Source organism: Strix aluco, chromosome 8 (assembly GCF_031877795.1).
Source record: "Strix aluco isolate bStrAlu1 chromosome 8, bStrAlu1.hap1, whole genome shotgun sequence".
NCBI classification, from domain to species: domain Eukaryota; kingdom Metazoa; phylum Chordata; class Aves; order Strigiformes; family Strigidae; genus Strix; species Strix aluco.
Genome location: NC_133938.1, coordinates 24,243,095 through 24,269,644, shown reverse-complemented (window position 1 = coordinate 24,269,644; position 26,550 = coordinate 24,243,095). Strand labels below are relative to the sequence as shown.

The 26,550-nt window shown below is 39.4% G+C and overlaps 1 protein-coding gene across 7 annotated transcripts; it reads left to right on the top strand.

The window, feature by feature from the left end:
• Positions 1 to 954: 954 nt before the first annotated feature.
• SLC25A24 (solute carrier family 25 member 24) lies at positions 955 to 24,383 on the top strand. Of its 7 annotated transcripts, none has more exons than XM_074832671.1 (12): positions 1,198 to 1,337; positions 6,363 to 6,472; positions 8,203 to 10,917; positions 12,207 to 12,333; positions 12,846 to 12,933; positions 13,416 to 13,527; positions 16,192 to 16,350; positions 16,697 to 16,849; positions 17,939 to 18,046; positions 19,757 to 19,924; positions 21,073 to 21,223; positions 21,883 to 24,383. In XM_074832671.1, the coding sequence occupies exons 3-12, from the start codon at positions 10,849 to 10,851 to the stop codon at positions 22,059 to 22,061; spliced, it is 1,314 nt and encodes a 437-aa protein (XP_074688772.1). In that variant the 5' UTR covers positions 1,198 to 1,337; positions 6,363 to 6,472; positions 8,203 to 10,848; the 3' UTR covers positions 22,062 to 24,383. The 7 variants fall into 7 exon arrangements, with proteins under 7 accessions (XP_074688770.1, XP_074688769.1, XP_074688771.1 ...); XM_074832672.1 differs by lacking the exon at positions 6,363 to 6,472 and adding an exon at positions 2,706 to 2,749 and having other exon boundaries at positions 1,212 to 1,337; XM_074832669.1 differs by lacking the exons at positions 6,363 to 6,472; positions 8,203 to 10,917 and having other exon boundaries at positions 955 to 1,337; positions 21,883 to 22,075; positions 22,679 to 24,383.
• The last annotated feature ends 2,167 nt before the right edge of the window (positions 24,384 to 26,550 follow it).

The following is a 26,550-nucleotide window of genomic DNA, read 5'->3' as shown; positions in this document are numbered from 1 at the left end:
GGGTTCTTGTAGTGGGGCATGGTGGGAGGATGAGAGACACCAGGCACAAATTGAAATGAACTGAGCTCAGAGTGGATCAAAAGAGAAAAGCTTCTTCCCTGTGAGGACAGTCAGGCTGCAGAGCAGGCTGCCTGGGGAGGTTGTCCACTCTCCATCCTTGGAGGTCTTCAAGACTGAATAAAGACCTGAGTAACCGGGTCTGAGTTCGTGGCTGAACTTGCTTTAAGCAGGAGGTTGGACTACAGACTCCCTGAGGTCCCTTCCCACCCCACTTACTCTGTAATCCAATGAATCTCTAACACAATCAGGTAGTCTTTACATATGCAAGTCATAGTAGCATCTAGCCCTTTTTCAAACATCAATTTGTCTATGGTCAGACAATGTAGCACATTAGCTTTATTAATTACTCTTTGAGCAAGGCTAAGTTGCTGCTATAGGGCTGAAATGCACTTTCCATGGTTGTGTATTGACTGAATATGCACCAGGAAAGCGAAACTCAATTCAGCAGCTCTTGTTTTCACTGCAGCGCTTTCATGGAGAGCCTACTTGCTGACATTTTCTATCCATCTGTTCTTATACCAGCTGTGTCCTTTTGCATTTACTCCACTGATTTATTTATGAAGCAAAAAATCTAGAAGCTTTCTCTTTTAGTCTTTGTTCTGTTAGGCCAAGCAAGCCAAGATCTTTCATAGACAGTCTCTAGACTTAGGGGCTCTTCATACAGCTTCAACCCCAGACCTCAATGCCTGGTGATTAGAATGAGCCAAGGTATCCAAAATAGGTCTTTTGCAGCGTTGTTGGCGCTTCTGTGCTTGCACGGGAAATGTTTAGCTGGATACAACCGTGTAAGTGCGGGAGGAAGAGCTGAGGCGAGCCTGCGGGGCTGCGGCTGCCGCCCGCCCCCTCCCCTCAGCGCCTCGTTTCCCGCCTCCCGCTCGCTCGCCTCAGCGGCGGAGGGAGGGTGGGGATCGCCCCAAGGGCTCCGCCGTCCTCCCTCCTCCGCCTCGCCGCTGAGGCGGGGCCGGGCCGGGCCGGCTCCTCCTCTGGCAGCTGCGGGCGTTGGCAGCGGCACAGGCGGTGCCTCCGCTCCGCGTCCAGCCCGCGGGAGCCGAGGGGCGAGTGTCCCGCTGCCCGCACCGCACGGCCCCGCCATGTTCCAGCTCCTGCGAGGCTTCATCTTGCCGGCAGCCGCCTGCGACGGGAGCAGGGATGGCGACTCCCGGTACGCTAACCTCTTCAAGAAGCTAGACCTCAACGAAGATGGGAGGGTGGATATCGCCGAGCTCCAGACGGGCCTCCGGGCCATGGGCATCCCCCTGGGAAAAGAGGCGGAGGAGGTGAGAGCGGGCCGGCGACGCAGCAGCCCTTCCCCTGTCTTTAGCCGCTGCGGCCCTTCCCTGATCTTGGGCCGCCTCGCCCCGGCGCTGCCTCCCGGAGGAGCAGCCGCCTGCGAGCGGTCTCTCTCCGGCACCCCCCGGCCGTGCGGAGGATGAGGCGCGGCCTGGCCGCCCCAGCCCGTGAGGGACGGGGCGCTGCCCGGCTGGGGCTCGCCGGGACGGCCCCGGAGCCGAGGCGGCGCGTCGGGGGCTGCTCCAGACCCGGGAGCCACATCCGGGGGCTTTGGGTCGCTCCTGGTCGGCCCCGAGCCGGCCTTCCCCCTCCCCGGTGACGCCGTGCCTGCCCCGGGGCCGTAGTGTGCGGGCACGGCCCAGGGCTGTAGATGAAGTTTCCTGAGTGCGAACCCTATTCATAGTACGGCTGTCGGCCGTTCCGTTGCCAAGTGGGCACGGCCGAGTTTATTCATCATGTGTCGACTTTTGACTTCCTTTATCATACTGGATGTCGATTTACAGCTTTTGTCTGTCACTCCACCTTTGCATAATCTAGGTCCGAACAAAATAAACTTTGCCGAAGCAGCAGGTAAGTAAATCAGTGTAACAGTAGGTTGCAATATCAGAACTAGTTATTGAAGCTCAGTCTCTATGAACACACGGACATGGAAATGATTCTTCTTGGTATGGGCTGTGTCTGGTGCCAAGGCCCTTCTATTTAAAAGTGCACACTTGCAACAGCGGCCATCAGACCTCAAAACAGCACGCACTCTGTGCTGTGGATTCTGCAGTGATTGGGTTGGACTGACAGATTTCTTTGTCCCCAGTTACCAATGTTGTGACCTCACAAGTCAATAAAAGTTGAAACATCAAGCATTCCAGTGCGATGCTGAGTTGCACTAGTAAATCAGACCTGGGCCTGGAAAAGAAACTTCTCTTTCCTAGTTGTTCACAGTAATCCTCAGGGATCAGAATATAAAATTGCTTAATGCGTAAATCTGGAGGCCTGAGTATTTGTGTGGTAAGGCAAGTCTGTGCTGAAAAGGCACACATAGGTTTATTTAGGCTGAACAGCTACAGCTGAGATCTGTGCTGGAGCTATTACCGTAACAGTCCTGTTCTTTGTTTCAGTATAAAGAATGGTTAGAGGGCATTCTACTGCCTGTACTAGCTGTTGCATACTTTCTGAAAGAGGTTCAGGAAAGTGAACGTAAATTTTGACTGCAGTGTTAAGACATATGTTGGGTCAATAATTCAATTTCAGCGACCTTATACTAATTGTGGGAGACTGCCAATTCTTTCCCATGGTCTCATTATTTGGTCTCTATTTTACCTCTTTTTGGTATATTTAATTCTCTGTCTCATATACTTAAGGGAGAAGTATCAAGCAGGCCTCTTGAGTTGAATGATGCTTATCTGTGAGTATAAATGAAAGCATTCCTTCACTTTAATATTGCTTCTGATCAAAATCATCTTTAAAATAAGTACATTTTGTGTTCCCAGTTTTTAGTATATAAGGGAGGGATGGTTTGGCCTGTTTGCTTATCCATGAGAGTTATCTGTATTAAGAGCATGCTAGTTTCGAACTTAAGTCACACATTATATACAGATTGTTGAAAACCTGTTGTACCAGTTTGACTGTAACAATTAGGGATTTTTACTTCCATTGAACAACAGGTGACCAGTTAATTTTCTGGCGTTTAACAAGGGTGGTCTTCCCACACAATTCACTGAAAGCCCTGAGACTCAAGTGGTGTGCTTCTGAAGTTTTGAGCAACTTAGAATTGAAATTCCAAGTTCTTTCTCAGATCGCTGTGTGATGATTTTCATTAATACAGTACATCTGAGAATCTGTCAGTCTTCTCAGTTGCTACAGGATAAACTGGAAGTGAAACCCGTGAAATCAATAGAGATAAGTTAGACTTACCTGGATGTAATGGAGAACAGGAACTGGCTGCTTTTAGTTGCTTAAGAAACACAGAGTAAACAAAATAAACCATGAATCATGTTGCATGTTTGAGAGGGGCGGAAGAATTGTTGGAGTGCACTGGAACTTCTATATGCTCACTATTTTAAACTTAATGGTGGCACAGTTTGAACTAGAAACTAGACTATATATATGGTCTAGAGTTTATTTAGTATATTTTTATAGTGTGTATATATAGTCTATATATAACTGTTAATAACTAAACTTGTTGTGATAAGAGAGCCTCAGTCAGATTTGCCTCCAGCTTCTTTCCTGTCTTTACGTAGCTAATCTGCTTCCTGTACTTTCTTGCAGCTCAAAGCTGCCTTCTCCCACTTGCTTCACTTCAAGCTCTAAAGTGATCCTGAATTGAGTAAAATGTCTTTTTACTACTAGGTAAAAAGGTGTTTTATTCATGAAGTCAGATACTGAGTCATCATATTTTGTGTTTGGAGAGGCAGAAGTAGTCTTATAATTACTAATAACTAATGAGTAAGGAAATGAGATGTGGAAATGTTACACGATGTGGCAAAGTGTCAGCTACTGAACTGCTCAGCCCTGCCAACATAGTGGCACTACAGGGTGGGCAGACCTTGGGGTATCCTAAAGCAGAACAGGCTTTGGTGCCTCACAGCTGGGTTGGGGTCTCAGGCCTTGCACTGTTGTTGTGTTCTAGATGCAGGTGTGGGTTAGATTTCCAAAAATATTGTTGCAGGACTGGCTTCCGTTGCATGGGATGAAATCCATGTACACGGAGCGTTGGTCACTGTACTTCTGGGGGGTGTAGCTGCTTCCTGGGTAACTCCTGGTAAGGGACCATGTGAGTGTTACTGTGTTTCACTGCAAAGTCAGTTGGTTCATCCCAGGTCATTATCTTCAGGGTATAAATTAGTGTTTGTGCTACTAGTATTTTCTCTTGAAATGTAATTCCTTTCTAGAAGGTATATGCATGTCTTTAAAAGATACAAAGCTGCTATCCATTTGAGTAATAGACTACTGGTATGCTCTTTTTATTTCACCTTTCATCAGTTCTCTTGGCAGTTTTATTAATGTTTAATGTATTTTGAGACATTCTTTTAGGTGAAGTAACATTGTAGATAAGAGAATTGATGTGAAACCATGTGCTAAGCTTTGGAGATAGGTTGCATATCCCTCTAAGGAAGAATCATTTTTTCCTCATAGCAAGTCATCATAGCACAACGTGACAGAAGCCCCTAACTTTGTGTTCTACTTGACCTGCCTCCTGTCAGCATCTGACAGACAAAAGTAAACCAGTGGAAAATCCAAAATGTGTGCTGCTCAGAGGCTGCCAGGATGACTCCAGTTTTATATTGTATTATTTTACCCGCTAGGAATGGGTAACTTTGCAAAGCTTTACAAAAGATTCCTGACATAATACATCAACACCTATGAAGAAGGAATTCAGTGTGGTGACAGTATCAAATGGTGCTCTACAAGCAACATTAACAGCTATTTTATGGTCGCTTTGATTAGTGGAGTTGTCCAGTAGAGACACAAAATAGATGCTGGGATCAGATCTCAAATGATCTCATCCTGTGTCTTCAGAATGCCGTGAGTCTCTTAGGCAGGAGTACCATAAATGGTGCGAGTGGTTATATGAAGTACTATTTTTGTTCACCCTTTCCTTCTGTTGCAATCAATCCTTACAGTAAACCTGTAGGAGGCAAACCCCGTATTTCAAGCTTCAGTTTGTGGTAGGAACAGCCAAGCATTCAAATTCAGGTACTATTTATACATTGAGTCCTGGAGTTAGGAGTAGAAAGATGTTATTGAAATGAATAACTACATACTGGAAACAATATAATGGTCTTATTTGGACTGACTCTCTGTCAGGTTTTGACATAAGACTTTGGCTACATTAAGGCTCCTTAGATGAAGAAAGAGAGTGATGAGACACCTCTGTGTGGTGGAAACAGGGCCCGATGAGACTAAATTCTCAGCAATCAGAATATGGTCTGTTTAGAGTCATCGACTGTGTTTATGAAAATTTTAGTCCAACAAAGTCTAAAAATACTCAGAACACTTGAAGTGTGTTGATGCATTTAAACAAAAGAAAATTCAGAATTCTGTCAAGTGAGGCAGGCCCCTGTGCTGTGTTACAGTGCTGCATCTCTGTGGGAGAGGACGGGTGAGAACAGGGCCAGGTGTGCATTGTTTCCTCCTGTGCTTTTCTCTGGCCTCTAAAAACTACAGCTAGGTAGTGCTTCAGAGCTTGAACTTATCGTAGCTGTTCTTAGTCCAGAAAGCACAAGCTTGTTTAGTGACTAAGCTAAATATGCCCTTGAACACTTCTCCACTGTTTTATTAAGGTTTTTGCACTTTTCTTAATTTTGGTAACTTCCCTTACATGGCAAAATTAGAAGGCTAGTAGACCAAGTTAACGGAAGCCTCTTCATTGTGTTGTAGCTTGGCTAGAAACATACAAAAAGCACTCATTACTTTGGCAACTTCTGGGCATTTTTGATCACACAATATCTACTCTTAGAAATTATTATCATACATGATATGCAGATTCACAGACTTATAAGCTTCAGCACTTTCATGTCTGTGTGTCATTCTTTATGTGAAATGAAGCTTTCTCTGACCTTAATAGTATGCCAAAAACCAGTACTATAGATTTAGACAGGCATCTTCAACTTTTTACCAAAACAAATGTCATGTCATGTGATTGTAGAAAACTGGAACCACTTGGTTCCTTTAAATTTTGCTTTTCAGGTCATAATAGGTGTTACAATTATGTCTGATTATTGCAACTGAATTGTGAAATACCACAAGCAGCTTCAGTAATGTATCTGACTTCAGCTGTAAGCAGACACGTAGGTCATTTTGATTTCAATGTGTACAACTTAGGAAGCTTTTAACTGACACTGTGCGGTAGTCTCCAAGTCTCCATATGAAAGAGCAAGATGAATATGTTTGTTTTCACAACACTTTAAACATCCAAGGAGATAAAATTAATTTTTTTGATACTAACTTGATAGGTTTTTTCCTGAACAGTGACAGGGTACAGTGAATGATTAATTCTTCCTCTTGTTGCTGCAAAGTGCAAGAATGCCAGGCACCAAATATGGGAACCCCCACCTCTGGAAGATCTCTTAACTGCATGTTGAAATGATTTGCTAAATCCCTGTCTTGAGACAGCAGTGTGTCCCAGGTAAATAAGCAAGGTAAACTGGTAAACCTTTTAAGGTGACTGTAAGGTGGGGATGCCTCTGTAGCAGATTAGTCTTATTTAATGGAAAAAGTCAGTCTACCAAGTATGTTCAAAGTCAAAAATACCAGTGTAACTTGCAAGGAATGATGAATGAAGGTACAAGGGATAGTTTGCATCTCCCATTTATGCTGTTTTAGGTTCTTCGAATCTAATTCACAGCTATGAGTTGAGAGAGTTTATCCAGGTCCTGAGGGAGCAGCTTCTGCAATGCACATTGGAGAGCATACTCACAACTTGCATCTCTTCCTTGTTAGGCTGCTTTTGTAGAGATTCTGTTACCTGCTATGGACCACTGAGAAGTGCTTCCCTGTTGCAGGAAAGGGGAAGCTCTGCAGCAGATAGCCACATCTCTGCCACTGCCAAGGGTGCGAGTCTGCTGTACTGGAGTGGGGGACTCTTTGTGTCTGTGACAGGTTTAAAGAACCTGCTTGGGTACTGTTTATGTGTTGGTAGTATCCTTTGTGAGGGAAGCGAATAAATATGAATGCAGCCCTTGAACTAGTTGTGAGGTCTTTAGAGGCAGTGCAAACTACTGTTTTGTTCAAAATGCAGCGTTGTGTTGGATTTCTGGAGGTTAAGTGACAGTCTAGTTTGTTAGTGTGGTATGTGGACTCACTGGTTAGGGTATAATGCTGTGTGGACACATCCTCAGGCCCTTTCCCTTTATGCTGGATTTATCTCCCAACTGATGCAGTTTGACAAGACTGACTTTAATAATCTGTTTTTTGGGTTATCATTGTGTGTCATAAATTTGTGCAGTCTTGACAGATATAAATAGGAAAAGGACAACCTTAGTTTTTAGTATTGTAGGGTACATATCCAGTAAAGAGAGAAGAGGTATGTATACTTGAGCTGTGACTGAATTTGGCTTCCGATAAGATTACAGTATAATAACTTAAAATTGTAGAATGCAGAGCTATGTGAATGACTGGCACTAATTATTTTGGAGGTGAAGAGGGAAAGAATAGAAAAAGGGGAGAAGAGGGGAAGTGAATATTGTGATTGGTTTTATATGTAGTACCTCTGGTTTTAAAAGAAAATATGAAATTTGTGAATGTCCAAAGACATGATGCTGTTCTTACTGTGGTGCTGGTGTTTTTTCTGTGCAGTATTTGTAACTGTGCCCTTTGGAACTCTAGTCATAGATTGCAGAACAATGACTTGCTAATTGCACCAATTATGTATCTTTAAGTGTTGGTTTTTTACTCATGTATTGTAGATGGCATGATAGGAAGCCAGAAACACCCAGTAACTTCTTGATGAATCACTTCCTTTTAAATATTCTTTACATTATATTAATTAGCTGAAATAACAAGCTAATGAATAGATGATTGGTAATCATTTGTACTGAGCAGTCCTACCTTCCACACACAATTCAGTTTTGTAACCAGAATGTGAAGGCTTATGCACAATACTCAATGATACTAAGTAATATAAAAATTAAACTGTGAATTTAAAAGTATACATAAAAACATTAAGATTTCTAGTGTCCTGCATTCTCTGTTTGTTTTTTTTTTTTTTACGTTGTAGCTATGAAAGTGTTAAAGTTAATAACTTTGTCACAAAGTAATCTAATAATTCGTCAGGCAGCCTACAGAGCATCAGGATTTTTAGGGTATATAAAGCCTGTCTGTGACTTTTCTGATTTTTTTTTTTTTTTTTTTCAACAGACCTGCTGGTTTATGTTTCCACACCAAATACAGAGGTCTTCTGAAGGCGTAGGAATTCAACACTGCAACATGCTTTATATAATTGAGAGACTTAAAAATAAAATTCTTCAGTATTTCAGTCTGCTTGTGGCCTTTCACATTGGTGTTGCCTTGCTGTGCGGGACTTTGAAAGCAGCTGTATTAACAAAATATACAGCAGAAAAAGAACAAAAGTAGCAGAATTTAAAAAAAAGGGGGAAGAAGAAGAGAAAAGGAGGAGGGAGCAATGTCATGACCAAATAGGTCAGCACAGGAGCATTGTAGTCAGTATATGAGAAGGCCTGTAGTATTAAAGGGAAAGATCATCTATCCATCTTCCTGTATCTATCAGTAATTAGCAATTCTTTATGCGGTCACCATTTCATTTTATCTAGTGAATTATGTTTATTGCTTGGGGTTAAAGTTTTCAAACCATGAGAAAATAAATTACATGCTTTGAAAAACAAACATTTTCATCTTGGGGCTGGGCCTACATAAAGGTCGGGTGATCCCACAGTAAGTCTGTAAACAAGAAAGGGCAGGTTTTACGTGGCAGGCACACTGAACATTGTTTCCCAGGACTTCCAAGCGAGGACTGGCATCTAGTTTGGTTCCTTCTCCATTGTTGTAAGTGTGCCTATTTTAAAATGCATCCAGTTCTCCTTCATCAGAGAAGTTGGTGAACCAGGAAGTGGCATGGTGACAAGTGGTTGTAACTATGCAAAATCTGGTAGTATATGAAATGCAGAACAGCAGAGTTGTATTCCTTGTTGAACTGAAGTGAGGGTGATTGAATGTTGGAACAGGTTGCCTGGGGAGGCTGTGGAATCTCCATCCTTGGAGATGTTCAGTACTCAATTGGATGTGGTCCTGCATGACCCCATCTAATTAGATGTAATTAGACAGGCTTTGAGCCAGGGTTCTGCTCGATGGCCTCCAGAGGTCCCTTCCAACCTGAATTATTTGATGCTGTGGATGGGCAGTTGGTACCTGGGAGTTAGTGTGCCAGGCTCCCCACAGAATCAGGTACACGTCTTCCTGCTGGCTCTATGCCCACTGGGTGTATAACCTCCATGAGGGAGTTTCTGCTCTCTAAGTGGAAGGCAAGCTCCTTTCAGTGTTCCTGTTTGTTCCACAAACTTGCAAATTGCTGGTTTTAATCTGAAAGTTTAACACCCACATAATTAGTACTTTTGATAAACAACAAGAGGCTTTTGTTTGTATGAACTTTTACATTTGTAATGTGAGAAAAATGCATGTGCCTGCTGAGGAAAAGTGTAGGTTTTTGTTCCCTGTCACTTGTGTTTTGCTGCACTGAGAGTGGCTGAGACTGCCGTGAAGTCTGGAAAATAACTAAAAACAAAAGTAGGGAATGGAGAGTATGTTTGTGCTTATCCTTTTCTAGTTGTTGCAGTATGAAATCTGCTCATTTGACAGATGAAATGAAAGGTGCCCCCCTTCACACATGCTAATTGCCAGCTCTCTAAACCTCCTAGGAATTTCCGTTTTCTTTGGCTCAAGTCATCCTCAGCAGTGGAGGTTTTGTAATTAGAATTTAGTTAAAGTTTTGTCATACCTGTGAGCTAGAACACTACCTTCCTTGTTCTGTGTTTTTGTTTGTGTAGTTCAGATAGCAATAGGGAATAGTAACAATTTGTGTTGGTTAGAATTCACTCAAAGTGTGTGTATGACTGCCACATAAATTAATTGCCTCTTCTCAGTAGCTTGTGGGAGTCTAGCAGGACACTCGGATCTTGCGGTATGAGGTGCCATGCGGGGAATACAAGATGGGTTGAGATTGCAGTGTCTTTGAGGGGGGGACTCCTTCCTGGCTAGAGTAATTTTTAATGGTGTTTTTTGGTGGTTTTTTTTTTTTTTTAATGTTTGTTTGGGTTTTTTTTGAATAATTATTAGCCTTAATTTCTTGTTAGAAGGTCATGGTTAGGAATGCATCCATAAACTTCAATAAATATACTTTTTTTGTAATGGGAAATTCTGAACAGCGCTAACCATATTAGCAAGGGCATGAAACTGAATTGATGAGTATATTTTTGTTGACAGGTTATTAATAGAAATTACAATCAAGCTGGACTTAAGAGTATACTAAGAACACCATTTTTCTATGATACCAAACACCTTTATCTAAGTATGCGGTGACTTGAGTTGATTTTATTGTGCATAACTTGCTGTATTGTGGGAGGTAAATAATTTGCTCCTTATTTCACTGTGAAGTACCACACCGTCTTCCTTCCATTGAGAAATCTATGGTAATCTTAGGAATTTTGTTTTTTTTGAGATTATTGTATATTTAAGTATATTTCTTTTAGTAGAGGGATAGGAAAGATAAAGGAGGTAACATAAACGTGTTCAGATGTCTTCAAATTTTTTCAGACACCTGCAATAAATCCACCAGAGTTTTGACCTTTCTTTAGTTTCTGTAGGCTAGAACTTGTTGGATTTAGGTCTTCTGAGGACTTCTACTAATTACAGTGGAGTAAACAAAATGATTAAAACCGGATTTTTCAGATTAGAACAGCGGTGCAAATCTTATTGAGAGTTACTTTATTCAGAAACTACAGTTGTGCAGGGCCGTCTGCAAAATAGAAGATATTTGGAAGAATTTTTGGCATGTGGTTTTCATGTACCCTGAAGTGCTCTGAAACTTACTGCAAATTAATGAAGAGATTGTGCTGCCAGGTTGGTCTCCTGTCTGTCTGGTACAGAGTGCTGCCCCTGTAGGATTTTACACAGGGAAACCACAGGGTCTGATGCCCAAACAAAGAAAGAAGGCATAATTTCCCCTTAAATCTTGTGTTCTAGAGCAGGGGTTTGGGGTGGATTTCCCTGCTCTCTTCCTGTGCATCTTGCCAGAGGAGATGGAAGTGTGAGAGCGGATGGAAGGTGCCGGTGGGGTTTGCTGTGGGCCTTGCCTCTCCTCGGCCCTGCTGTTCTCTCTGCAGCCCTCCATGCGTGGAGCAGCCCTTGCTGTGGCATAAAGCCCAAGCTAATAAATCCTGCAGAGTTTGTTAGTCTGGGCTTCGCTCTTCCTGGGGCTTTGTCTTTGCAGACAAGCCTCAGCAGTTACAGAATGTTGCCTGGGGGGCCTGCTGTAATTTCCCTTTTTTACAAAGTATGTTTTTACACACAAAGATGGTAAAGTATTCTGGCCCTTTGTTGATGGAGAGGTGTATGCCTAGGCTGTACTTCAAGACTTGTTTCCTGCAGTGCTGGCAATTGTATACCATTATACATGTAAATGTTTCTTATCTGCAGGACAGTTACTAGGAAACACATGAAAAAATGGAAGATAACTGTGCTTCACTTTGTTAGAAGGCTGTTGTTGTTTGTTTTAAATTTTTGTCAGGGCTTCAGTTTGAAGCAGAAAGCCCTGCCTTCTCAAACCCTGAGGGGTGGAAGTGCTGGTCAGGCAAGATCTTTATACTTTTGTTGGTCAACAGTTAAATAGTTAATTGCTATTTGTATTTTTATCTTTATAATTCATAATTAATAGACCACTGAATTAAAGAGGCTAGTTAAGACTGTATTTGTTTAATTTTACTGACATACTGACACATTTCATGTATAACCAGGAAAATCACAGGCTTAAAGTTGTTATCTTTCCTGATTTTTGTCCTGTCCCCGTGTGCCCACCTCCCCCACCCCCCCAGTTATTTGATACCTGTATGTGTAATTTGCCAGTGCTGGTAAGAAACCTTAAAATCTTTGAATAGGAAAATTATGTAAATAATAAATAATGCTTACTTAAATCTGTCTTTGCTGCTGTTTTTTTTCTTTATGAAAATACTGAATGTGTGTTAAATTCTGAAAACAAAATATAGCTCTGAAGTGTATCTTTGGGTGTTTTCCTGATTTGACTCCCAAAGTGACCAGTATGATGCTTTTCTTAAAGCCGGGGCTGTGCCGTGCTGCTGTTGATTTGTGATCTGTAATTTAGAAAAGTCAAATGTTGAATTTTCTCTCCACAGAAAATTTTTAAAGCTGGAGATACTAACCAGGATGGACAGCTAGATTTTGAAGAATTTATGCAGTATCTTAAAGATCATGAGAAAAAGATGAAACTGGCATTTAAGAGCCTGGACAAAAACAATGATGGTATGCCTTGATTTATTTTCTTTGTTCAAACTTTTGCAGATACTGTGCATTAAAAGTTATCTTCATTTATATTCTTTGTCTAAGCTGGAGACAAAAAGTTGTGAATATGGAATCCCTACTTCTTCTCCTTAATAGGATCATAATTATAGTTTACTATAGATTGAAATAATAAGTGATTATAGTCTCTTTTCTTTTTTATTATCTTCCAGGTCCGTTGATCTGGGGCTCTTTGTTCCCCAGATGGAGAAACTATAAGGAAGTTTCTAAGTATCTATTAAAGATAAAATAATTTTTAACTCACTGAATGTTTGCATCTCATTTGGTTGCATGATTTTAATGTACTTACCTTCGCTCAGTCCTTGTAGTAGACAAAGTACATCATCTGTGTTTAAATTTAGTTTTAAATTATCTTTGCTATTATGTGTTACAGTGGAACTTAATGAGCTCCAAAGTGCTAAGTGTATTAGGCTCCATGTTTTTAATATGTAGCATCTTTTTTTTAATGTTTCAAGGAAAAATTGAACCATCAGAAGTTGTCCAGTCCCTCAAGATATTGGGTATAAGCATTTCAGAAAAACAGGCAGAAAAGATCCTGCAAAGGTCAGGAATTATTACTTCTTAAAGTATTCTAAGCTTCTTTGAATGGTTAATTATTATATTTTTATAATTCAGAGAACAGGATAAATGGGCTTATAACCTCGAAAGGTGTCGGTACTTTCAGTGGTGCCTTTATAGGAATTCTCACATATTCCATCTGTTCTTGGGTGATAGTAAGTCTAGTTACTATTTGAGCTTCTGGTTCTGGGAGGAGAATGTTATCTCATTTCCCTGTAAATGTTGTTGATAGAATGAAGCATTGTATTATGTTTTTAAATGGAATATGCCAGATGCACTTGGATAAGAAAAGCATAGTATTGAAAGGCCACGGCAGATTCAGCCTTGAAGTCTCTATATGGAATTTACAGTCAGTTGTCATTGATGTGATGGCCAATATTTTTAAAAAAAAAAAAAAGGCAAAAAACAGGACAAAAACCCATCCCTGCTATTATTTCCTTACATAGTTTTGTTCAATTTCTTTTCAGTATTGATGCTGATGGGACAATGTCAGTAGACTGGAATGAGTGGAGAGATCATTTTATGTTTAACCCAGCTACAGACATTGAGGAAATAATTCGATATTGGAAACATTCCACGGTAAGTTCAATTTTTCTTTTAACTTAGTGCAGCTCTTAAGTTCATCTCTGCTGGGTTGATTTGCAATATTGAGTGTAACAGCTTCACAGTAGTTCTATTTCAAGCATACCTGTATTTGAGATTGTTTCGTTTTCCTTTTCACTTGGTGCTGTACCATTTACAAACAGGATGGTGTCACGTGACTTTCTTCTGAACAGAGAACTTAATCTAGACTTTGGCAATAATTATCAGTAGTTCTTAGGAAGGAATCCTGTTCTTCCTTTGGAGATATTCCACAGAAAGATAATAACCACAATATTAAATTATTTTGTTTTCACATTACAGTACATTCTTATGTTCAGTGCTTTTGCTGTGTTGAAACAAATTACAGAAACATTTTAACTGTTTCTTATGTTGAAATTAGTTCAGTATTTGCCTTTATATAGTAACATTCTCATAAAATCACTGGTGTCATTAGCGATTTTCTATGCACATGTTCTCACACTTTTGTGTTATAGAATTTCATTTAGGAATGGCAATATACAGCAGTATATCTACTGTGTGGGTAATTTTTTTAAGTTACTATTGAGTGGAGCTCTTGCCACCTGTGACTTACCACAGTGACTGACTTTTAACAACAAATAATAAGTAAACCAATAGTAATCCTGTTAACTAAGTATCCTTCCTGTAGATTATTGGAGTAATCCATAAAGTTAGGTAAAGACAGATTTCTTTGAATATAGTGAGGCCATTTATATCTTCAGCGATTAGTCAGCATTTCTATAATTAAAAAAACAGTTTATGAGATCTGAAAGCTTAGAGTGTTTCACACTGTACAACCTCAATTCAGAAATGCTTGCCAAAAGGGAGTTAGCTCCTTGTTTGCTGAAGAAAACACTTGAAGCACTGCTATGAGATCAAATAGCCCTGGTCCTAGTTTACTTAGTGGAAAAGCCCCCTTTGCTGTAATAAGATTCTTTGTATTACTATTATTAAACATAAGATTTTTTTTAAAAATTATTATTATGTAATGTCATTAGTTACCCCAAGAAACAATTTTAGTAGTCTCTTGCGATCTTCCAGTGTTGCAGTCAGCTGATGACCCCGTTATCACAGCAAGCAAAATCCAGCTATATGGCAACACAGCTGGTGTTTCAGATAAGAGCAGATGTGAGACCTCACACGCCTGGCTGGCATTGACAGCTCTTCCAATTCTGTTTTTATTGTAACATTTTAATTGCTGTCAGACTCTTCCAAGCCAATAGTTGCATTGGCATAGAATTATTATGAGTTGATAGCTGTGGTCTTTCTGTTATAAACACCCTCAGATTAGCTTTTTTTCTTAGTTGTGTTTAGGGCTCAGGAGACACAAGGTTTAAACCCTGGTAGATATACATACTATCTCTAAGAACATTGGATTGATATTTTGAGAGTTCTGGTTGATCTTTTGATGATTCCATGTAGTTGAGCAATTGATGACACCTTACTTGGAAACGATGAATGTCAGAAAGGTGAAAGGATTTTCCTATTAATCTGTTCCATGTTCAGTATCCAGAATAGTTGGTTTATCCTGTTTGTCCAGTGTCTGTATCTATAATCTGCATATCACCATTCTTGTGTTCCAGATGACCAAGACAGCTTTCTGTCTACTTAACAGATAGGGAACACAGCATAAATTAGGGACATGGTGTCTAGAATTAAAATCAGCAGTAGTTGAAAAAAGTTTGTCAGTTAACATACTCCCTGGTCAGTACTTATCAGTTATTAAAACATTCTGCTTCTTTATAGGTTTAATTTATGCATAATACTGGCATTGCATTATCTATGATGTATTTTTTCTCATATGTGATGGTTATAAATTACATGAAGAGAAGAGACTATGTTTAGGTGATATGTGAGATTCCATAGTCTTAGGTCTTGGACAGCTTTATTGCTAAAGCCTATAGTAGTGTTGTTCTTTGATCAATATGAATGGTAAAACAAACATGCACCTTTTAATGAAATTTCAAACTTTCACAGCTGAAAAAGTCATTAATGTGTCTTTCAGTGTAACTGATTATAAGAAAATGTATAAAGCATTAGTCAAACTTGTTGTTTTGTAAGATAATACACAGCAGTTACCAGAAATAGAAAATTCTGGTGTAAAAATGCTACTTTAAAATGTTGGGGAGGAGACAAATCCCACATATGTGTGAATAAATTACCATGTGAGAGAGAAATCTCTTGTCAGCATCCTTAGGAGATTATCAAACTAATCCCAGAAGGCTGTCTGCTGAAAGGTTAGCTGCAACATATGAGCATTTGAGCTTTAGTGCTGACTGTAAAGGTCTACTGATCATGACAGAATGTCTTTGTTTGGGCCATACTCAAGGCGGAAATTTGTCATAATTTTTAATGATGATGGTGCAGTCTTTGAAATGGTGGGTCTGGGGTGTTACTGCTCATTATCTGTGTAGAAGTGCTATTGCATTGCTATTGACTGAAGAAGTGAAATTCATTGAATAGCAATAGCAATCCATAGCAAGTTAATTATAGAATGTAAACTAGAGGTAATTTTTATTTTTAACTAGCATTTTATTTGCATATTCTCAGGTGGTAGGTTAACTTGGAATTGGAACTGCTGATGAAGTAGAGATGATGGAATGAGATAGTTATTTTGCACATCTTTGCTTTGGATTCTAATAGGTGTTGGATATAGGAGATAGTTTGACTGTTCCAGATGAGTTCACGGAGGAAGAGAAAAAGACTGGACAGTGGTGGAAACAGCTGTTGGCAGGAGGAGTGGCTGGTGCTGTCTCTCGAACAGGTACAGCACCGTTAGATCGTCTTAAAGTGATGATGCAGGTAGGTGCAATGTTCAAGAATGTTTCAGTTTCCAGGGTATCGCTTCACTTTTTAGAGAGCTGTTACAGAAAACTGATGGCCAAACACAATATCTAGATGATGGAGGACTAGTTATGTTTTGACAATTTCCATATTTGTGTTCATGAAAACTGTCTTTTCCACAGTCATATTGACAAAAATGTAAACAAAATATTATAGTACTTGTGCCACTAAAATAAGATTTTTTTTTTTTTTCAATGGTGGATGTGATTTTGCTACTTCATACATTTAAGCAATTTAATACTTAGGTGATGTTTTACAACTTAATCAGAGCAATGTTCTTTACTGTCACTTTGGTTTTTTTTAGGTTCATGGTTCAAAATCAAACAAAATGAACATAGCCAGTGGTTTTAAGCAAATGTTGAAAGAAGGTGGTGTTCGATCCCTCTGGAGGGGAAATGGTGTAAATGTTGTGAAAATAGCTCCTGAAACAGCTATTAAGTTCTGGGCTTATGAACAGGTAGGATGATAAATCAGGAAGGAAAATAATGGTAAATAAAATACTGTATCACTTTCACTGCTCATTATTTACACTGTTGTATTATGTAGGAATTCTTATCATGGTATTCTGTTAATAGATGTACTTGATGTTAGACAGATCTTGCTATTGTATTATAAGCAGTGTAAATAAACTAAATCTGTCATACATCTTAAACTGTCCTCCAGTCTGCATAGCTTTATAAGGAGTACTGCATTAATATCTAGTTTGTTGCTTCAAAGTGACAACCACCAAAAACTTAGCACATTATGTTAGCTGAACTTATACAGGATTCTTTTTAAGTCAGATATCATGGTGCTATGTAAAATGCCCTCATCCTGGATTTCAGAGTTATATTTACCTCTGAATCAGCTTTAAGCATCATGTTAAGGCCTAATCCTCCTTTGGAAAACGAACTCCCATTCTGGTGTAGTTAAATGATCTTTATTTTTCCTCTGTGGGGCTTGCTAGTGCCTTGAGTAAGACTAAATGAACATACTGCACATCTCTGTACAGCTATCAAATAAAGGCAACAAAAAGTCAAGCAAACTTTGGGATATAGCAAGACTGAACGGCAGATTTTGATGCTATAGAGTAACCTTGAGCACATTATTCCTTACTCTTGCTCTGCCTTTTCGGAGCTGATTGTGCATTCGTGCATGATGGTGTCTCTGTCTTGAATGAAACAGTATGTAGAGCTCTCTAAGTGTCTCTGAACATGGTAGCTGATCTTTGATTCTTTGACTGGAGAATTGGATCTGCAAAGGAGTCTGGTTCCTCTGTTATCTGGGGGCCGTAGTGTGGGTACCCTTGCGTTGGCTGTTTGTACAATACCTGACAGTACTGTGGTGGCTGAGGTGTTTGATGTAAAGGATTCTTGCAGGCTGCAGTACGTATTGTATTCTTGAGAATCTTTGTCCACAGAGTTGGGTTAGTAAATGTAGCTGTAAATACATGAAAAAGTAAGTACAGCTTGAAAAACCATTTTGTGCTGTATTCCTGCCTATCGTAGTAACTCTTGCCTTTCCTAAAAAGTGTGTGATGTTTATTTTATGTGTTTTAACTATACAGTATAAGAAGATACTCACTAAGGATGATGGGAAGTTAGGCACTGTTGAAAGATTTGTATCTGGTTCTTTGGCTGGAGCAACAGCACAAACTTCTATTTATCCCATGGAGGTAAGTGACAGAGAATCTGCTTCCATTGGAGACTCTGCCAAATGTCTGGTTCATTTCCAAAGTAAAATCCATTTTGCTCTTGAAAGTAGTGTAGGATTTCCTCTATATTCTTATATCCTAATTTATTTTTACTTTGAATTTCCTTTCGGAATTTCGGTCCTAGGCATTTTAGAATATACTATGTCCTAATTGATACTTGTAATTTTTCTATATATTTGGCTGTGTAATATTGTCTAAAGCAATGTTTGAATAAAACCTAGTTCAGGGAAAAAATAATCCAAGAACACATTTAAAATTAAGTACACTTTCAAGTATTTTCTAAATTCAGCATAAGACTTTTTCCCACTGTATGTAAGCAAGGAATGGTCTTATCTGTAGCAGAACTGATGAAGTTCTGTTGCATTATGGTTGGGAGCTGCGTCTGATTAAGAGATCAGTATGGAGGGAGGATATAACAGCTACAGTTGAGGCTGGGTGGATTAACTGGTATTTCCTTTGTAGGACATATTCGTATGTGGTACTATACATGTTGCAATTTAACTAGAGTTAATATATTAACTACTCTAGGGTAGCTATTTCACATCCTGCTTTTTAAAAATAGAAGTAGGATGTACTTCCTTTGCTGCTGGTTCCCCAGAAAGTTTATCTCTCACAAATAACTGGAATAGATGTTGGGTCTGGGATTAAACCAATGCCAACGTCATGATTTGGAAGTAATGGAAAATGTAACCTAAATATCTTTTTCACAGGGAGGGGTGTCAGTAGAAATAGGACTTAGTTGTTTTCATTGCTTACAGTGATAATGATCTCTCTTCACATAGCATCCTTGCTGTTAGAGCTGCTGAATCACAGCTAGCCTGAGTACAGAGATGGGTTAAGTTATACAATAACTGAAATGTTATGTAGATCATCTGGATTATACTGAACAATGGAGACAGGTGAACTAATCTACAATAAGATCTTCCTAACAAAGATATAATACTGTCCTAGAAGTGTTTTTTAGGGTATTTCTAAGTAAAAGAGAAAAGAAAAGTGTCAGGAAACTCCTGAGGAAGCTGCAGTCTTATGAGGCTTTAAAGTAGGCCAAATTCTTGCTCAGGAAATTCCCTCTGTGGTTTCTTTTGGATACTGTTATTAATTTCTTTGTCCTAAGATGCTGTATAGACTTGTTTGCATTATTAATCAGATGCTGAGTTTCAGTAGTGAGATGTAATCTTTACATCCCTTAACTACCTCTCAAAGTGTCATGCTTTTAGAAAGATTGTTTTCTTAATATACTTAATATGCTGTTCTCAGATCAGAAGTGTGATCTGCTAGTATGTTAATGCTCTCACTCGTTCTTTAGCTAATGCTTCTATTAAATATTGCCCACACTGTTGCCTTCAAGTTGATCAAAAATCTGCCTCTTTTAATCAAAAAAAGAAAGCTAAAATGCAATTTTAAATGGCTAATAATTTGTAAGCTAGTGTATGGTAGTGTGTGTAGTGCAGCTACTCTGCACTAATGATAAACCTGAAACTAACGATAAACCTGAAGAAGCCTACTGCTAACAAAGCCTTAGCAGTAGTCATCACAAAGGAGGTTTGAAGAACAAAAAGGTAAAGCAGTTCCAGACAACTGAATAAGCAGAGAGATGCTGTGTTTTCCTGACTTTATAAAATAAATTAACTAATAGGTATGTAATGAAGGCTACTGTTTTTTCCCCTTTAGGTTTTAAAGACCAGATTGGCTGTGGGTAAAACAGGGCAATATTCTGGGATGTTTGACTGTGCTAAGAAGATCTTAAAAAGAGAAGGTGTAAAGGCCTTCTACAAAGGCTATATTCCTAATATTCTGGGTATAATTCCTTACGCTGGCATTGACCTTGCTGTTTATGAGGTGAGTTTAGATCACTGAATGCGTGTAGCTTTCATTAGGTAATTTACGAAAAGGTTAAAGATTCTTTGAAATACCTGTATCATTAGATTTGTAATATGCTTGTAGTACTGCAGTTACCTTCAATTTAAAACAGACAAATGAGAATTTCCACTAATCTTACTAGACTTCAACATTTTTCTTTGGCTGTCCCTCCTGGAGGGGTGCCTGTGCTGATGGGCCCTTACACACAACTACCAAACAAGAAATCTACTCATAAGGCAGGATTATATAGACCTTGGCAGTACAACGTGCTTGCATACTTAACTAACCCTGTTGGACTGGAACATACCTGTTCTGTAGCAAATACGGGCCTTAAAAACCTGATATGATATTCCTGTTATGTTACCTATCCTGCATTTATGATACTCAATACATTTTTTTTTTTCCATTTTCTCTGATTTGTAATTGGATTATAGTAACCCGAATTCCATGTGTTTGTGCATGTTGCCAGAATTCTTTGTGGCTGACATCCAGTTGTTGTGAGGAGTTTGAAACACGGCTCTTTTTCTTTTCAAGAGGAACTGGCACCTCTTAAACCCCTCAGCAACATTTAAAATGCTGTATCTACCTTAGATGCTAGGTGTTGCTTCAAAGTGTGTTAAGTAACTCAGAGGCACGGGCTAATTTTTTTTCTAGTCTAGACAAATTTTTCTGTGAGACTGCAACAGTAATCAGCAGAATTGCTTGAGCAAACATTTTCAAGGCAGTATGGAAGTTCTTTTCTACAGTTTGCATCCTTGCTTCTGCATGGGGTGATGTGCACAGCTGTGTCAGCTTTTATTGCTCCCTGTGGGGTGCTGAGTTGTGTTTCCTTCTGCCTCCTCCTCCCCCCAGAGTATTCACAGGTCTAGAACATGGGCACTGTTCCTGCTGCTGGATCTCTGAAGGATTTGTCTTCTAGGCCCTAGCTACTGTAGTCTGGTTAAAGTCCTTATCCGTGTGCTGAGGTGTTTGCCTGTGCACTTTAAAAGTAAGAATGTAGGATCGGTGTAGTGAGATCGGTGCTTTTCAGGATTGAGCCTGTAAGATTCATTATGAATAAAGATGTATTTGTTTACTTTCTTGAATGCAGATCCCTTGTCTGATTACTTAATTTTATATCTTGGCAGCTGTTAAAGAGTACATGGCTAGAACACTATGCATCAAGTTCCGCTAACCCAGGTGTTTTTGTCTTGTTGGGATGTGGTACAGTTTCCAGCACATGTGGGCAGTTGGCCAGTTATCCTCTTGCTCTTATCAGAACACGCATGCAGGCTCAAGGTGAGTCCTGTTGTACTGAAAATGTTTCTGGGTGGTCACATTGTGTCATTTGGGATAGCTGTAGCAGAGACATGGGAATAAAAAAAAACAACTTGGAAAACCAACGACTTATCTGGAAAATGCTTCTTAACATTGGTCCCTTTTCCCTATTAGCCCCAACATTGTTCTTCATACTCAAGTCAAATGTAACGTTTCAGACACCAGTGTTCTGTGCTCTGAGAGCCACGTTCCATACAAGACTACCAGGCATAGAACTCCTGTTATAGTCTGCAAGCACTCTTCTAAAATTTAGAAATTTTAGAGGTAAAATGAAAAGGACTTGCATCATCCTGTGAAGGTGGACATCATTGTTTGCTCTGGAGGACATTTCATAAAGACAGTTTCATAGCTGAGATCTTTGCTTGATAGGTTTGTGCACAGACTTAAGGGTAGGAGCCTGGATTTCCAAAGGAATGTAGGTGGGTAATGCTTTTCAGTGGGATTTAGACACATGGATATCTCTCAAATCTCTGGGATTAAAGAGAACTCTCTGTGAGGACTCAAGTTTTAATCAGTGACCCTAGAGGTGATAGTAGGCTCACCACCCAGGTGTTTAATACTTGCTTAAGAATTTTAATAGTAGCACAACTGTTGTGTAACACATTATCTTTTTGTTCTAGCCTCAGTGCAAGGAGCTCCACAGCTAAACATGGTCGGTCTCTTTCAAAGAATTATTGCTGCAGAGGGAATCCAGGGACTTTATAGGGGCATAGCCCCTAATTTTATGAAAGTGCTTCCGGCTGTCAGCATCAGCTATGTTGTATATGAAAAAATGAAGCAGAATTTGGGAATAGCATGAAATGAAGGAAAAAGGTGAGATGCTTCTAATGCTGTTGGAAACACCAGAACAAAAATGATTTCTCAAGTAATCTGCTTTCACAGCCAGAGACAGATCTTTGTGGAGAGATGCTGCAACTTCTACTTTTGCCCTGAAGTGGGAAGAAACCTTCTTAAATACTAGTTCACCGTTTCTAAACAGATACCTATATTGCACTTTAAAATGTCACTGAGTTTAAAAAAAAAAAAAAAATCAAGAAACTATCTTTAAATCAGCAATATGTTTATATTTTCAGGAAATCATGCATATTTTACTCATTGGCTTTTTTTTTTTGTATTTGTCTTCTCTAAATGTGTATTTGGCCTGGATCAAACCAAAGGTAGGAGAAGTTTATACTGCCTTGATACTGAATATGAAAGGGACTTTTTGTTTTGTCATGCTGCCTATACTCATGCAATTCACAGGCAACATTTTGCATGCCTAAAAGTAAGCACTTACTGTTAATATTTTTGAAGATTTAATGTTACGTTTGTAAGAAATAGGATCTTAGATACAGACAAGGGTGGAGCAACACATTAAAATGTAGCCCATCACCTTTACCTTCAGGCTGACCTTTTCTTTTTTTTTTTTATTTAAAGAATAAGAGCCTGAGAAACTGCTGTTCCATGGCATCAGAATACCTCAAATGGATTTATACAGTACTTTCGTAATACAATCAGTGATTTTCATAACTTGCTTCACTGGACCTGCTTTTCATTGCACTTGTGAATGTTAGCACCATTAACCACGGCAAGCTTTGGGTTACAGCTGCATGTTTTATACGATCATAATATACAGGAACAGAAAAAGCTTGGTTGCTAGATTCATTCCATACAAGTGCAAGTTGCTTTTTAAAAATGGGGTGGAGGATCCAGTATTAAGCTGATAGTAATACAGCCAGTAGGGGAGCTCATCATAGCTGCCTTGGAGAGAAATGCTTCTCATTTTGGACTCTATTCTTTCCCTTACTCAGAGGGCTACAGTCCACTATGTGCTTTTAGCCAATAGAGGGTTGCATTATTATGTGAAGTTTTACAGGTTTGTCATGTGAGTTAAATTCTCTTTCCCTCACAGTCTTCTGTGCACGCTGGCTGTGTGTGTGAAATTCAGATAGTAAAATACTGAAGCGTTTTATCCAAGTGACCAAATGGGACTGCTGATCTCAGGTGTCCATCAGATTGACGTTAATGAAGCAAGCAAAGCATGCACACAGAACTTGGTAGTGCTTGAGAAACAGTTTCTCCTCAAAAAACAAAGCAGCACTTCCTCAATGCAAAAAGTTAGGTGTTTCCATGTACAAGTACTTCCAAAGTGACTTCCTTGGCAGGGGATGGGGGGGCAGAGGCGGTGCTGCATTTCAGTTGCCTTCAGGCCTGGACACTGAAATAGAGTGACAATTATTGCCAAACTCATTTTTTGGGCTTTTTCTGGTTCCTGCAATGTGTGGTATCTTAATCTTTGTGAATTTGAGATTATCCTTATACTTATTCTGGCCTTCTAAAAGCAACTGCTCTTCGACCACTTCCTGAAATTGGATTACTGAAGGAAGAACTTTGTTCCTTTAAGGTGTCTCTCTCTTTTTTTCTTTTTTAATTTTTTTAGTTTTTTTAAACAAACAAGTAAGCAAGCAAACATAATAACAGCCTGAACCTCCCTTGTTTCACATGCTATTTGGGCCATATTTTTCAAACAACATTCAGATGTAAATCTGTGTTCAGTGCTTCCATGGCTGGTGTTTATTCTCTATAAACTGATATATAGCAAGTCCATAAAATTTGTATTATAAAATGCTGTTTTACAGATTTCAGAAAATGGCAGCTTTAGCTGTGTCTTTTGGCCTTCCCTTTAGGGAAACCTTGGACTCTGCACTTTTTTTTAAAAACATAAAGTCATTCTATCCAAATCATCCATACGTACAATGCCTTTCTGATCTGAATGTTTCTTGGCTTTGCCAACATTCTTGTATCTTTGTGGGATTTGTGAGATTGGTTCCCAATCATTTTGTTTGACTGTGACCAATAAGCAAATGTATCGTGTGTGCATGTGGTGCAAAGATGACTTCAGCAGTGTCTATCTTCTAGACTTGCTCCATTTTGTTCATAGTGTGCAAGTGCCATTATGAGTGTTGAAAATTATGGTAACGATGTTTTCAGATGTTGAAAAGACGGGGTCTTTCAAATTTAACTTTTCATTATGTGCCTTTATGATGACTGTGTTCAATTGTGTATTCTTTGTCTCTTAAACATATGTTTACCTTTTTAGCTGTATAAAACTACCAGTTTCTAATAAATGTTTGTTTCCTTATCTGGTTGGAGTGTGCTGATATTTTTTTTTCATGGCCTGATAGACAGATGACACTTTTTTATTGCATACTCAATGTCAAAAACAAAGGTAATTTATCTAAAAATAAGTTTGAGACTAGCCTACACTTTGCTATTACATTGATATTTGAAAACCTAGTTTGAGATTAGTTGATTGTCATCCCATTTAAAACTCTAGATGTCTTATCACTTAATGGAAGATCACGTAATGTTTAGTGTTTTTGCTTGTTCATTGAACAGTATTACACCATGATTTGCTTCTGTGCATGCTATGTGACGGAACTCTTAATGTTTATCTCGCCTTGATGTTAATCTTACTTGTTAGTCAATGGACCAATACAAAATCTTTTGTATTGCCTTAATTGACTCTGCATGTATAGCATAGCTATCCTACTAAAGGCACACTTAGTAGCCAGCTTTGAGAACGTACGAGTTTTTCAAACCAATCCTTCAAATGTTGAAGATAAGTGTAAACAAATCAGGGAGGCTTTTCTTGTCTCTGATTCCTGCAAATACAGTTCTTGTAACATAAGATTTAGAAGTTTCCTTTTAAATAACGGGGAGGTAGATGCTTGGTGTGTGATTCCTGACAAAATGAACAATCTGACACTCAATTCTACTTGAGGCAAGGATGCTTTTAACTGGAAATTCTCTGCAATTGGAAAGGCTGGGCTGTGAATGATCTCTCTCATGGTGATCATAACTTGAAGATGTCTGAATTAGATGGTCCCCCCATCCCTTCCAAAAAGAAAATCTAAACTGCTACAAAATGTAGCACAGGTATTTAAAATACTGCTTTCAAGTTAGCCTGTTGGGAAACTAAAATCTGCAGTCTCTTTATCAAAGACTGGTCCTGATAAGATGCTTTTTTATGTATGGGAGTTATTACACAGGCAGCATGCATGATGTTTGGCTTTTGAAACAGCTCAGATCTTCAATGCACCTAGTACCATTATTTCTAATTGCTTGCAACTATGTGCAGCTTGTGTTAAAATTACACTGAGGCAGCAGAAACACATGGACAGGCAGTCTGTTTAGGACAGAATACTTCTCTCCCTTATAAAAGTATTTTTACTACAATTTTGAAGTTTGTTGTGTGTTGGCCAAGGGAAATAGAATGCTAACAAGTATCTCGACTGTTTCTTCAAGCTTGTTGCTTTAGTTTTTAGTATATTCCACCAATATGTTTCATAATCTGTTGAAATAGTGTGTTTCTATAATGCATTCTGAGTTCTTAAATTAGTGGTGACAGATTTGTAGGTTGCTGATTACTTTTGTCTTTTGTCTTAACAAGTTTAGTCTGAAATTGGCTAAATTCTACAGTCCAGAAAAAGATCTTTTGCGTTTCCTCTGTATCTTATCTTTTGCTAGATGTTTAATATTTTTCAGAATGTATGCAAAGGTGGGGCCTGTAGATCACATGAAAAATAGTGCCATACAACTTGCTACTGTCTCTTTAGTTAAAGAAACTGAGGCATGAAGATGATGTAAATCATGTAGTGTCATTGGTAAGTTAATAAGAGGTTCAGGAATTGTGCATCCACATCCAGACTGATCCCGAACAACTCTTAGCTTTTCTGGAGTGTTCCTTCCTATGCATAGGCCTGTACATAATGGGCCCAGAAGGGAAAGGAAAAGCTTTATTTGTTTTCCCTTCAAGATGTATGTGGGGTCCGACTGCTCTTCAGTAGCACTAATGCTAGAAAACACTGCAGAAATGGGTTGGAATTTACAATAGGGCAGCCATGTGTGTCTTCCCCTCCTGACTGTGGTGTGCTTCCTGGTAGGATATGCCTGCAGCAGCAGTGGTGTTCCTCACCATGGCAGCAGCCCAGGCCCAAGCTGCCTTGCACACTTGGAGTGGAAATGCCCCTGTGAACACTGTGTACTGAAAGCCACTTGGCAGCTTTCCTTTCTGCAAAAGAACGCCGGGTGCTGCTGTGCTACCCAGGTGAGGCTGGGTGTGGACCTGCCTGATGCCCAGATTAGCCTTCTGAGGCCCAGGTCGAGATGACTTTTGTTCTTTAGTGTCATGTTTCAGACCTTTGAGCTAGCTGCACTAGTTGGTATGCAGCAGAACGTATTGGCATGTTTTTCAGTCCCTTCTAGTATTTGAAGGTTAGAGAAGGTATGCCAAGAAGTGCGTTGCA